This window comes from Nothobranchius furzeri, chromosome 10 (genome assembly GCF_043380555.1).
Source record: "Nothobranchius furzeri strain GRZ-AD chromosome 10, NfurGRZ-RIMD1, whole genome shotgun sequence".
In the NCBI taxonomy this organism is placed as follows: domain Eukaryota; kingdom Metazoa; phylum Chordata; class Actinopteri; order Cyprinodontiformes; family Nothobranchiidae; genus Nothobranchius; species Nothobranchius furzeri.
In genome coordinates, this window is record NC_091750.1 from 48,196,404 (window position 1) to 48,209,945 (window position 13,542).

At 41.4% G+C, this 13,542-nt stretch overlaps 1 protein-coding gene across 2 annotated transcripts in view; it reads right to left on the reverse strand.

Moving 5' to 3' along the window:
• The window catches only part of LOC107386513 (connector enhancer of kinase suppressor of ras 2), a 35,571-nt gene that overhangs the window by 12,763 nt on the left and 9,266 nt on the right, over positions 1 to 13,542 (reverse strand). Inside the window, exons 3-8 of one of the 2 annotated variants that reach the window (XM_070555310.1) lie at positions 10,985 to 11,187; positions 10,029 to 10,116; positions 8,647 to 8,688; positions 8,437 to 8,556; positions 5,158 to 5,217; positions 4,673 to 4,741 (exon numbers count right to left, since the gene is read on the reverse strand). In XM_070555310.1, the coding sequence (XP_070411411.1) occupies positions 4,673 to 4,741; positions 5,158 to 5,217; positions 8,437 to 8,556; positions 8,647 to 8,688; positions 10,029 to 10,116; positions 10,985 to 11,187 (582 nt within the window). Of the gene's footprint in view, positions 1 to 4,672; positions 4,742 to 5,157; positions 5,218 to 8,436; positions 8,557 to 8,646; positions 8,689 to 10,028; positions 10,135 to 10,984; positions 11,188 to 13,542 lie in introns of both variants that reach the window. The other variant, XM_070555309.1, reaches the window with a different exon arrangement.

Consider the following 13,542-nt stretch of genomic DNA (forward strand, 5'->3'; position numbering starts at 1 on the left):
TTCTGGACGTCTATTATCTATCAGAAGCTAATGCAGGAGATGGGTGTAGGAGACTATTTTCATGGTCGGCCTGCTTAAAAAATTCAGATTGACTGATTATGATCAGAAATAAGATTTAAAAAAGGTTCTTCAGTGTTCCACACCTTTAGCCAATGCTGAATATTTGGCATAAAATACCCACCCTGCCCAGACAAACCATGTCTGCTGCTGAACCAAATATGCTAGCCTGTTTGGGGAGAGAAATCTTCCCCTGCGTGGATGACTGCACTGAGGCTGGTTTATGCATCTTGTGTACATATTCCCAGTAGTCCGAGAAACCGGGCATTTTTCAGGCTCTGACCTGGCGATCACTGTGTTCCTCTGAAAGCTATTTTTCATCTCGACAGCCGCTTAACAGAAACTTCTTAGAGGAAGTGCACAAAAGAGACAAACTGACTGAAGATTTTATTTTATGGTTTAAAAATACATGTTCCGCCCTGACGTGAAGCAAAACATGTTAAAAAAAATTACAACCACAAGAGTGTGAAAAAAGCATTTCAATGGTTTGTTGTTGCGGATATATTTGCGGTAGCTATGTTCCTGTCTCTTATTTATTTATTCATGTGCTGTTTTATGTTTTATTTCAGTCGATTTTGTTTGAATGCTTTCTCCAGACTCTTGTTTTCTGATTTTCACACCTGCTTTGTGTCAGTAGGTTCACTTCCTGTTCTGTCTTATTTATAAATCCTTCAACTATTTAAAGCACATGTTTTTTGTATGTTGTCTTATCATTCTGTGGGCAAGGAAAACCAGAGGCACGTTCAAGAACGATCAGCATCACATCAGTTTTTCTCCTGACTGCATGACACAGTAAATTAAAAGTATCAACAGCATTTATGCTCCATAACTCTGAGTGACAACGCAGTTTTGCATCATCAGACGTGCATGTACAGTCTCACCGGGTTAAACCGTCAAACTCGCTCAGTTTGCTGCTGAATCACAGCCACATCGGGATGTTTTATTCTCTAACATCTGTCTGAGAAAAACATCTCCCAGAGCCAGAAATACAACATCACTGTTTTGAGAAAACAAACCGACGACTTGAGGCGGTAGCAGCACATCAGAGTCAAATATCACTTCAGTGTTTCAGATTATTGCAGACTGTTGGTAAATCTTTGTTGATCAAAACGCTGATGAGGCGGGCTCCACTTTCAAAAAGACCTTATTGGACACTTTCTGTTGAGGAGTTAGAAAGCGACGCCTCTTTCTTCTCACTGCTGGAGACCTTTAAGCTCTGTAGGCTTCAATAACACAAAAAAACGTCCTGACATGCAAATCAAAGCTGCAGTTCAACTCCATGAGAAGGGCTCCATTCACTGGATGAGTTGACTGACTGAAATGAGCAGCTGTGTAATTATCAGACATCTTGCTGCTGCAAACACAGCCAGCAATTATTTTTAACAATAGGGACTATATTTAAATTCTGCACAGCGGGAGGTGTTCTTACTTTTTTGTACATAAATTATGAAGTGTACACTTTGCCCCTGCAGAGGCGCTTTCTGCAGGCATGTTTCAGTGACAAGAATCAATAAAGGCACAATAAAGTGTTTCAAACCTGACTTACTGATGTGACGTAGCCGAAAAAGCACAACCGAGGCAAAATTTTGTTAGGAATTGCCCGGTTTCCAGAGACATTCAAGTGTGCGATAAAAGAGTCCTTCAACCAGATCAGCTAAATGATTTTCTTTTATGTTATGAATCACATTTGTGCTTTTGCTGTTACATCAAACTGTTTTCTGCTGAGAAATAAAGTCTGTTGAGTCGATTTATGTTCAGGTTAAAGCTGAAGAGAACAAAATGTCACCAAACACTCAAGTTACAATAAGAGGGTTGAATAAGAAACCTTCCAATGCTTTTCCCTGTAAATTGCAAAAAAACTGAGGTTTGCAATGTGTGAGTCGCCTCAGTCTTATGTAAAACCATCAGTGTGGGTGTTTGATGGGTGTCAGGAAAGAAATACTGCTAATAACACTGGTTTTAACAAGGTGCCTCAACTAGTCCATGTTACCAAGCAGAAAACGGGCCATTCAGTGCAACACATCCGTGTTCTCAGAACATAGCTACAGGTGTCTTATGTAATGACAGGGGTGGGACGCACGCACGCACGCACGCACGCACGCACACACACACACACACACACACACACACACACACACACACACACACACACACACACACACACACACACACACACACACACACACACACACACACACACACACACACACACACACACACACACACACACACACACACACACACACACACACACACACACACACACAGAGAGAGAGAGAGAGAGAGAGAGAGAGACCGAGGCCTATTCCACACGTAGCCGGGGTTTTTTAAAAACGAATATCCGCCCCTCCAAAAACTTGCATCCACACCACCGCGTTTAAAAAAAAAACTCTGTCCACACGTACCCGGATAAATACGTTGTTAAGGACATGCCAGACCTGTAGATGGCAGTACTTCCCCCGTTCTTAACCTCGTCCTTCGTCTGTGGTCTTCCGCAAGGAGCAGTAATTCCGCTTGCAAAAACAAACAAGCAAAAAGCGCTTGGACAATTGATAAAGCGAGCGCAGCTCTGAGGGCATCCGTGCTGTCGGCTAGTGTAAACACAGGTCGAACACGTGATGTCAGCATTTTTTTGTCGCGGAAAGTGACGTTGCGGACCTTAAAACGCCGGTTTTGTCTGTCCACACGCAGACACCCAAAACGGAGAAAATGCAGATCTTCACTTTAGCCGGAGTTTTTAAAAAGATCCGTTTTCGTGTGGATGGCAGGCCAAAACGCAGAAAAATATCTACGTTTTGGCAGATCCCCAGCTACGTGTGGACAGGGCCTGAGTTTAAAGCAGTTGTGTAGGACTTTAACATGCATTTGCATAAATAATCTGAAAATGCAAATCAAAAATGTACAAAGGAACCAAATGCAAATCTAAAGAGCAACAACAAAAATACAGATAGAGGTCTGGCTCACTTCTAAAAGTGTCCTATGCTGAAGAACGTTGTTGCAAGTGATCACAAGAAGTTTTAGTTGATATTAGAGGAATTCAGCTGAGTAAAGACATTGTTTGTGTTGGTTAAAGCTCTTATTCACTTGTTGTTTCAATACATTTGCTGTGGTCTCTAGTATCAATTATTGCCTTGTGAGTCCTTCTCAGTAAAAAGAAGCACTGGCACTCCTGTTTCAGGAAGTAGAAGTTAGCTGGGAGCTCCCTTCATCTTCTTCACATCTTTAGGGGGCAGATCTGCGGCCCCTCACACTCTCTATTGGGCGCTCCTATAGGGAAACCTTACACATACAAGTGCGTGTACACACACAGGTGCTCACATGGTGCTCTCATAAGTATGGACTTGGGCATTTACAACACGTCTTAAGGCTGTGGCTGGCACTAAATGCCCTTTTGTCTCTTTCTGTAATGGTCTGCGTCTGCGTCTCCCTCATGTGTCTCCTTGTGTGCTCCATCCCCCTCTAAGTATCCCCTTATGTGTCTCTTTGTGTTCCTCATGTGTCTCCTGTTTGCAGCCCTCCAGATTATCCCTCCCAGGTCCTGTGTTCCTTTGGTCTCACCCAGTCACCCCTCCGCAGTTTTTTATAGGTTCAGCTTCTCATTTTATTAGTCTCTTCGGTGTGTTTTCCCACCGTTTTTTGTAGTTTTCCTTCCCCTTAGAATATTAGTTATTTTTGTTGCTCTTCTGGTCTTTAGGTTTTACTCTTAGGTCACGTTAGTTTCCTCTCTGATAAGTTAATTACTTTCACTTGGTTTCTCTCCCCACACACTTGCAGCCTATCTGCCTCCCATCATGCCCCAGTGTATGTAACCCTGTCTGCGTCTCTGTCTGTTGTTGGGGCATTGTCTGTTGTCACCTTTGTCTCGTTCCCCTCTCTAGATTTGGATCTTCCTTTTTGGATTCTAGGTTTTGTTATTTGGGACTTTGACTTTTGTTTTTTGGCTCCCTGCCTTTTTGGACTTATTCTAAATAAAAGGATTTTACGTTATTTCTCCTCTAAGTGTCATCTGGTTCTCTGCATCTTTGGGTCCTAACCTCCTCTTGGCTCCCCATCGTGACACTTTCTTTCTCTTTCACCTCTGTCTCCATGTCGGGTCAGATAAAAAAGCATAAAAAAAACAATAACAATAAAGTTTTATGTTTCGGGCAAGACATTGAAGCAGCAGCTTTGATGCTCCACCTGTGAGTAAATATGCAAGGCTCGTCACCAGCATTCAGACATTAATTCTGTTTGCTTCACAGTCAGACAGGACACAGGGGGGGAAGGAAGTAGAAGTTAGCAATATTTGGAGCCTTGATTGGCTAACATCATCGTGACTCTTCTACAGTTAACGTTTACTTTGAAATGTTGATGTTTTATCTCTACAAATAGCACAAACCTGAAGGAGTATTGCTATGTTGTGAAGTTGCTAATGCTAACATTTAGCTTCTACTAGCCGAGATGTGCTCCGTTGTTTCCTGTTCTCCCTTTTTTTTTTTTGTTGGTGGCTCATGCAAGAGGGGGTAGAAGACAATTTTGCTAACACTAGAAAAATGAACACAAAGGCAAAAACATTATTGTCTGCTTTTGACCTTTTAGCAGTGAGCAATAATAAAGCAGCAGAGCATGTTCCTACCACTGTCTGATGATTGACCTGGATGACTTCATCTCCAGCGTGGATTTTCTTACAGCGGTCAGCCACGGACTGATGGAGAGACAAAGATAGATGTACTGCAGCTTCCATATGCACCAGACTTGTTTTAAACCCCGACCCGAAAAACCTTAAAGTAGACAGTAACGTGCAGTATTTTTACTATTACAAAACAACCCTGGGTTGTTTAGAAAGGATGTCAAACACAACAAAACATACAAATATCAGCTTTATAGTAACAAACTGATGACACAAGCCTGCTTTCAAAAGTCTCACAATAACTGCTGCAATAAACATGAAGTGCAAATAAATTCCCCCTGCAGCTACGATGTGTATTTAAAAACAAGCAGGCAGAGAAAGGGGTGCTTTGGAGAACAAAGGGTTAAGTGCAACACTTCATTTTGCTAATTAAACCATGTGTGAATGAACAGCATTGTGAACAAAAGGGAAAGCAAAAGGCTTTTACTCACTCCCTCCGTGGTCCCAGTGATTACATGCAGGCCATCATATGTTGATTTGATGTACATGCCCTGTGGGAATAATGCAATAACATGAGCTTTAAATACTCTTCATCAGCACAAGTGATCATTGATTGAGGTCAGTTTATGTAAGTAAATCTGCATTAATCTGCTCAAAGTGCAGCACGTGAAAAATCTGGATTTATCTGTTTGATTTTAGCAGCAACGGAAGCTTGGATTTGCCTCACAAATTCTTAAACGACTGCACAAATGTTGTAAAACATCACATCTGTAGCCACAGCCAACGTTTACATCACGTAGCTAGTCTCACTCTAGTCTGCCTCCAAGCAGATTAAATCAAACATGGAGGATTATCAATTTGCAAAAAAACTGCTGCAAAAAGATAAAACTCAAAGCTTTCTCCACACGAGTTGAGATTTTTTAGGCCACTTGGCTCAGTGTTGTGTTCAGGGTTGACTGAATGGATGAGAGTGTGTCCAACTCAGGCGTTGGTGTGGGGGCAGGGCTTTTGTTGTGGCCCCAAGCGGGGCGCTTGTTAGTGTAGGTCAATGCAAAGACAGTCCGGAAAAGTGCTCATATATAGATTCACAGAGGAACTCCTCAGTGATGTTAAAGCAGCAATCCAGAGTTTACCCATTTCATGATTTATATGTGATTTTATTGAAATCTGTAAAAGCAATAATCTGACCCTGTACTGCAGGGCCATTCAATTCCAGGCCTCGAAGGCCGGTATCCAGCACGTTTTAATTTTAACTCAGCTTCAACACACCTGCTTTCAATCAGCAGATGAACAACAGGCTTCTGCAGAGCCTGATGGGCTGCTGCACAGGTGATTCAGCCACTGTGTTGGACCAATAAAACCACTAAAACGTGCTGGATACCGGCCCTAGAGGCCCGAACTTCAATAGCCCTGCTGTACTGTGATAATGTAGAAAATTAGTCATTTTCTTGCTAAGCCCCATGCAATTTGAACTGAGCGTCGCTCAGTATTAGTCACTAGCATTAGACACCTTTTGTGTATTCCTTCTGCCCTCAGATAAATGGAGAAGGAAGTGGCGCAGCCATTAGCGGTTAGCTCTGAAGAAGACCGCAGGAGGTTGAAACTGTCAGAAAGGAAAAACAACCTTTCCTGTGTTGAAATCAAACCTAATAATGCAAGTATTAGACATCTGCTTATATAAAGATGCACCCTTGAAGTGTGGTGTGCCCCAGGGCTCTATTCTTGGTCAAATTCAGTTTGCTTTGTACGTATTGCCTCTGGGGTCCATCTTTCAAAAGTACGGTCTTTCCTTCCATTGTTTGCTGATGACATTCAAGTCTATCTTCCTCTACAATAAGGAGGGGGTTCTGTTAGTAATCCAATCATGGAAGTAGGCAAAGTGGCTTAAGGTGCAAAACATTTCTTCTGCCTGTAGATGGCGCTCTCTGAAAAAAAAAAGTTTTCTGCTTTAAACAGTTATTTATAATAAGTGCACACATGTCTGTCTGTTAGTTTATAAAATAAAAGTCATCCTCAAAAAGACAAATAGAGGTTTGAACGTACTTACGAAATCTGACAAAGTTCACAGTGTTACTGATCACATAAATTAATTCTATCCTCATGTCTGTGAGAGCTTTTGGAAGATAGTAATTTTTTTTCTGCTTCTAGGATCCAGCATCAAGAGGACTTTTTATACTTTGCATTATTTGCAATTGTTTGGTCTTCCTCCTCGAGTTAACAGCTTCCTATCTTAAAGAGACAATGTGTAGTTTTTACCATCAATTTCTGGAAATATCCATCAAAATGTTGTTGAAAATGAATGAAAGATGCCCAGTTGTTGAAAAACATTGGCGGCTATGTAACATATAACCATAAAAATCAGGTCTGAAATACGTGGGAGCGGGTCTAAGTCTCTGCGCGACGCCATATTAGATGCCATGTTTCCTTCTACAGGAGTCCATGAGGACAAAATGCATTTACTGTTTTGTAACAAACAGTTACAAAACTTTTATCATTCTTAAATGATGTTGTTTTAAACATTTACCTCTTCACATGTTGCCAGTGATGAAAGGGAGTCTGATGTGCTTGTTATTTTGCTAAAGTTTGTGCTCCCCAGGGCTTTTTGACCCTGATGGGCATCCATTGGTAAGGTCTTACTCCAACACAAAAATATTGCTTGCTTGCAGCGATTTAGGTATCTACTGCCCCCTATCGCCAGAAATCTACAATCTAGGTTTAAAAACGTTTTAGTGCTGCCCCCTGTGGGTTAAACTGTGACTACTGCATTTTAAATTTGTGATTGACCGAGGCTGATACAATTTCACATCATTGGTACAGTCTCCTCCCACTCCCCCTCGCTCCCGTGATGGAAATTCCCCACACTTGGCTATGCCCCTCCATGCCTCCTGGCAACACCCACTTTCATAGCATTTTTCAAATCGGGGTGGAGTTACGTTATCTGATGGTGCGCAGTCCCTCTTTAGATGAAATTATATTAAAATTAATGAGAAATACAGAAAAGGTGTCACGAAATCCTCCAGCTGACTCCGTTTCCCGGCATTCTCGCCACCACTTCCCAACATTCCTGCCACCAACGTGGCCGCCGACGTCATCACGCTGACACTATAAACGGAAGTGCCGGCGTTTCATTCATTACTCTGTCATCGTTCCTACCAGACTTTGTTTCGAGTTCTCAGGCTTACCAGCCATCAAACCTAACCTTAAGGATCTAAACCACGCTGTTTATCTCCACCACTCTGCGTCTGGGCAACAGACCTTCTCAGCCACGCTTCAGCTCTGCCACCAAACCTGATAAAAGGGGGTGTTTTGGGATAAAGTGGTGATCTGAGTTCAGAATTCGTTGAGCAATTCAGTAACTGGATTATCAACTAAAAGGTTATTTAATTAGAATTATTGCAATGTTTCTGGATATTACATTAAAAAAGTGTTTAACTGTTTTACTGTCACCTTCAGTTAGGCCATGCCTCAGCTTTAACCCACTCTAATTGGGGAGGAAAGTCAATTTTCACTGACCAATCATTAAAAACCATCATTTCCACTTGACATCAGCTTGACAGTTACATCAATTCCAACCAATGCAGTAATGTGCTAATTCTTAGTCCTCTCATGGTGCTCAGCGCTTGGCCAACAGACTTCAAAATCTGCACCTGTCAAGCTAAATAACCTCTAAAGTGGATTTTTCCCCCTTGTCTGATGAATATATGCTTCTGTGTTTTGTGAAGGTAATTATTAATCAGTGTGCTTATTGATTTTACATGAGTGTTCCTTACCAAACCTTCAGTGGATTTTATGTTGGCCAGGGTCACGACCTCCAAGTGAGCAGACTGGGATACCGTAGGATCCGACGACAGAGAGATAATCTGATCGCACACTTCAGACAGAGTTTTACACTGAGGATGACACGTTAGGGATGATTACAATCCTGAGTGGTTCACACATTAGATTACCTGTTGATGGAGGGTCAAAGGTTAGAAACTCACCACATTCAGGATCTTGTTTTCGGTTTCGTACACCGAACAGTCCTGGGGAAGATTCAGAGAAGACCATTACCTCTAGAGAATTAGCCTAAATGAAGTTATTATTGGCATCGGTGCTGTAGGTGGATATAAGCAGCTATCGAGCAGCTTGGCACCTACAGTATAACCCCCCCAACACTCCCACACAGGCATGCACAAACACAAAACAAATGAGTCACCAATGCGGAGGCATGCCTCTCCCTCTCTCTCTCTCTCTCTCTCTCTCTCTCTCTCTCTCTCTCTCTCTGGTCTTGTCCTCCTCTCTCATCATTCAGATATATTCGATTTATCTTCCTTCACTCCCCACTTAAAATTTTTGCTTATTTTCTATATTCTCTAAGTTCAAATAAGCAATATTCTCCACAGCTGCCAAGCTAAAAGCTGTTTAATGTCACTTACGTTATTAGAAACGGCCAGTCTTTCATTCTTTTAACAAAAACGGGTACAAAAGTATGAGACGATGAGCTGCTAACAAACTATGTGACATTGATTATTTTTACAATGAGTAAATCAGGTGTTTCCTTTAATGACGACACTTAGCTTTCTGAGACTTGAGTGTTTTTAGAGGCATTATTGGATTTTGTAAACACAAAAAAACATCCTTCTGCACTGAGCAAAGACTATATATTATGATCTGTGTTCATTAGTCAAGCATGACAAAATAGGAGCATGTCTGCTAAGCAAAATAGGAAAAAAATACTTTTTTAATGGTCCGTTTATCATTTATTGTGTTAATTTGGAGCCAAACCATTAAAAGAACAATTTTGATTTAATGTCTTCTGAAAAACGCCAAAAAAAGTCTACAAGATGAATTTAATGGCTGTGTAAAGGTTTATAAGACAGCATTTGGAAAAGCCACTGAAGCATTTCTGATTTTAACTGGCCCATCTAAAACAAACCATTAGCACCTCAATCCAGTCAGAAGTCATCTCCATTTCTCCAACCTAAGGTTGTTCACAGAACTATTTACATTAAGTCTGATTTTATGTTTTCATAACTTTGACTAAAAAAACCTAAAGTTTAAGCACCTAAGGATATTTAAAATTATTTGACATGAAAATCAACTTAACTGTACTTATCTTCATTTTACAGACTATTTTAATGCACTCGTTTCTGCATTAGAGAAAAAATTTGAAAGCATTGGATTGTTCATAACTAGAGCTTTAAATCCTATAAAACCTGCATCTGACCTTCAGCCTTTACTGACGCATCAGACGTTTTAGACGATATATTCTACTTACGATAATAATCATGAGTAAGCCACGTTACATTTGTCTCCTGTGTGACAGATGCCCTGAGTTTGAGTTGCACATGACAATCTGATTTAGTACAGTTTACTTATTTACCTGCTGCACAATGGTCGTGAGCTCAAGACACAGCTGGATCACGTTGTTTCTGGTCACGGAGTAATCAGCCACTGCAGCGAAAGGAGACCTGAAAAAGAAGGAACACCTGGAATGAACCATTAGACCGTTCTTCCTTTGAGTCTAAATCAATGCTAAACGTATATTTGTGCACACGTGTGACCCTTTTAACACATTTTACCATCACATTGTTCATTATTCTTTTTACTGCTATGGCTAATAGGAGCAGACTCTGCAAGAAACATGATTTGGCATTTAATTCAACATGTTTTTTCTGTGTTTAATTTTGTTAACAGTTGTGTTTTTTAAACATACGAAGGAAGAGCAGATTATGAATTTGAATTAGACTGAAAGATTGAAATGATGAATGCCTTACAGGGAAACGCTTTGGTAAATCACTTTGTTATTTCTGTTTAATGTTGTCAGCTTTGAACTTTCAAATTCATCTAACACACACACACACACACACACACACACACACACACACACACACACACACACACACACACACACACACACACACACAGAGGCACAAACAAGGGCTAAAGAGACATAAATAGACTTGCTCAGTGTCTTTTTGGCGGCCCTGTCAGAATCGACTTATATAAGGGCTTCTCTCAGTCGTCTCTTGCTGCTGTCTCAAAGGTCGTGGACATTATATGAGGACATAGCTAGTCTGTCTCTTCTCTTAAACATTAACACATAAGCAAAAGCTGATCAGCATCATTGATTCATGAACCCAGATTCTTGTTTCATTTGATGCATGAAGGTTTTCTTTTTTCTGCAAAAAACAAAACAAACATCTTCTTGTTTTTCACTTTCTTAAAAATTCAACCCAAAACACTTTTAGTATATTGCTTTGTTCATTTTTTTATGTATATGTGCAGATCTTTACGGTGTATGTTTGATATTCTCCTTCACCTTTTTGCAAATCTCACCTGTCCAGCCAAGCAAGGAGGCTCTTGGCAGCAGCGATGAGATCCACCACAGAGGTGAGGAAGTCGTTGGGCAGCTTTCGAGTGGCGCGGCCGTCGTAGTGGCCGCTGCGGCGGCGGCCTGTGATGAAGTTCTGCAGGTTCTTGGCGGACGCGTTGAGCTTATGCGACAGCGTCTTCAGATTCTCCGTCTCCAGACCATAATTCTACACAGGCAAAGGAAAAGCAAAGTTGCCGTTTGAGCTGTCTGTCAGTGTTTGTTTGCAGCTGTGACACATTCCAAAAATTTCTCCACAACAGAGACTGAAACCTATTATTGTCCCGACACTTCTCTATGAAGACCACTGACAGAACGCATCTACTTTGCAGCGCATGTGAAAAAAATGTGAGAAAGCAGCTGTCACTCTGAACGCTGCGGACAGCTGAACACTGATTCTCCTGCAAACGGCACATGCAGGATCGTGGTTTCTTTAACATCAGAGTTTCTCGGGAGGAGAGCGCACAGCAGGAGGGCCACTGATCATATTTAATACAGGAGGGCCTGACAGACTTAAAACTAAATCCCACTTATGTAAGAAGCTTTGGGCTGAAGCAGGAGCCCCCCCCCCATGGAGGGATGAGAGGAGTTTAGATTCAGATTGCATTTGCGACCACAGTTTAGTAAATCTCCATCTAGTTTCTCCACAGGCAGCAGAGATTAATAAACACCCATCTCAATCTCTCCTCCACAACAGCCAATAGTCTTCTATCATTTCAGACATTAATTTGTCTTTGGTCGAACTAATTTTGGAAGCATAAAATGAAAACCATATTTCCTAGGAATCACAGTGAACATCATTAGTGTTTACTTCATAAAAGCTGGTGTGCAACTATAAATGCGCTGCCTCATTTTAATGTGGCCGTCTTAAGAGAATAACATATAGTCTAAAACAATCAAGCTTTGGTTCTCAAAATAAAACGATTATAATGATATAAAAAGAGACTCTTGAGCCTCAACGTGTTTCTGATATTTATTTGTTTAAGATACTGTCATCATGGACTGTAGGCTGGTGTGAGCGTAACCACTTTCTCTTGAACACCAGTAAGACAGAGGAAATGGTGATTGACAATTCAATTCAATTCAATTCAAAAATACTTTATTAATCCCAGAGGGAAATTGATTGCTGTAGTAGCTCAGAATAATAATAATAATCAAGTCATCAAAGAGTTGTTGTATATTACAATGGCTGTTGACAGGAAGGATCTCCAGTAGCGGTCAGTGTTGCAGCAAAACTGAATAAGCCTCTGACTGAAGACACTCTTCCGTTGTCGGACAGTCTTGTGAAGAGAATGCTCAGGGTTGTCCATCATTTTCTTGATTCTCTGGAGAATCCTTCTTTGCATTATCTCCTCCAGCGGTTCCGAAACTGCCGAAACTCTGGCTGAGTCCTTGAAAGGGCTTGAAGTTCCTCCATCTTGTTGGCCAGTGATCTCACATTGCCCATAATGATCGATGGAAGAGATGGTTTGAATTTCCACTTTCTCTGTCTCCGTTTTGCTCCTGCTCTGCACCCACGCTTCTTGCGTTTTAGCTCATTTGGGATTTGTGGCTTCAGTTGAGGTATTATTTCAGCCTTCCCAATGTTAATCAGCTGCTCCTGATTGTAAACCAGTTTGTTGCCATGGTTACGCATCATAACACATGCTCAAAAAGTGAAAAAAGTGAAAAAATAGCAGTAAAAATCCTCCAAGCTTCACAGCACCAGAAACAGAAAAGTAAGACTTCCAGAGAAACACTCCTCCTCACTCAGTAAACATCCAGGGAGCAGACATTGAGGTGATGGATACCTTTAAGTGCCTGGATGTTCACCTCAACAGCGAGCTGAACTGGTCCAACAACACAGATGCTCTGAATAAGAAGGGCCAAAGCCGCCTCCACCTCCTGAGGAGGTTGAGGTCCTTCAGAGTTAATTCCCAGCTACTAAAATCCTTCTATCACTCTGTGGTCGGCTTTGTTATCCACTCTGCTGTGGTCTGTTGGAGTGCAGGCAGCTCTGACCGAGACAGGAAGAGACTGAACAAGCTAGCTAACAAAGCTAGCACGATTCTGAACTGCTCACTGGATTCAGTTGAGGAGACGTGTGAAAGGAGGATGCTGGTGAAGATGATCACCATCTTAAATAAAACCCTCTCACCCGCTGCATTCCATTGTGGAGACCATGGACAGCTCCTTCAGAGGCAGAACAGAACGCTACCGTAGGTCATTCATCCCATCTGCAGTAAGAGTGTATAACTCCTCAATTTCACTGGTACCGGCATTATCCTGGTACACAATAACACCAATGCAATACTCAGTATGTCTTCAATACCGGATTTACATAGAAGGTTTGTGTCTCTGCACTATGCTGCACAGTTTTGTTCATGGTTTCAGTGGTCGAAGGTTACAATACTAGACTACTGCTATACGCACCTTTGTTATTATTTTTCTTCAAATTATTCTCTTACGTGTTGGTGCTGCTATACCAATTAAATTCCCCCACTGAGGGATACATAAAATATATTCTATTCTATTCTAATCTATT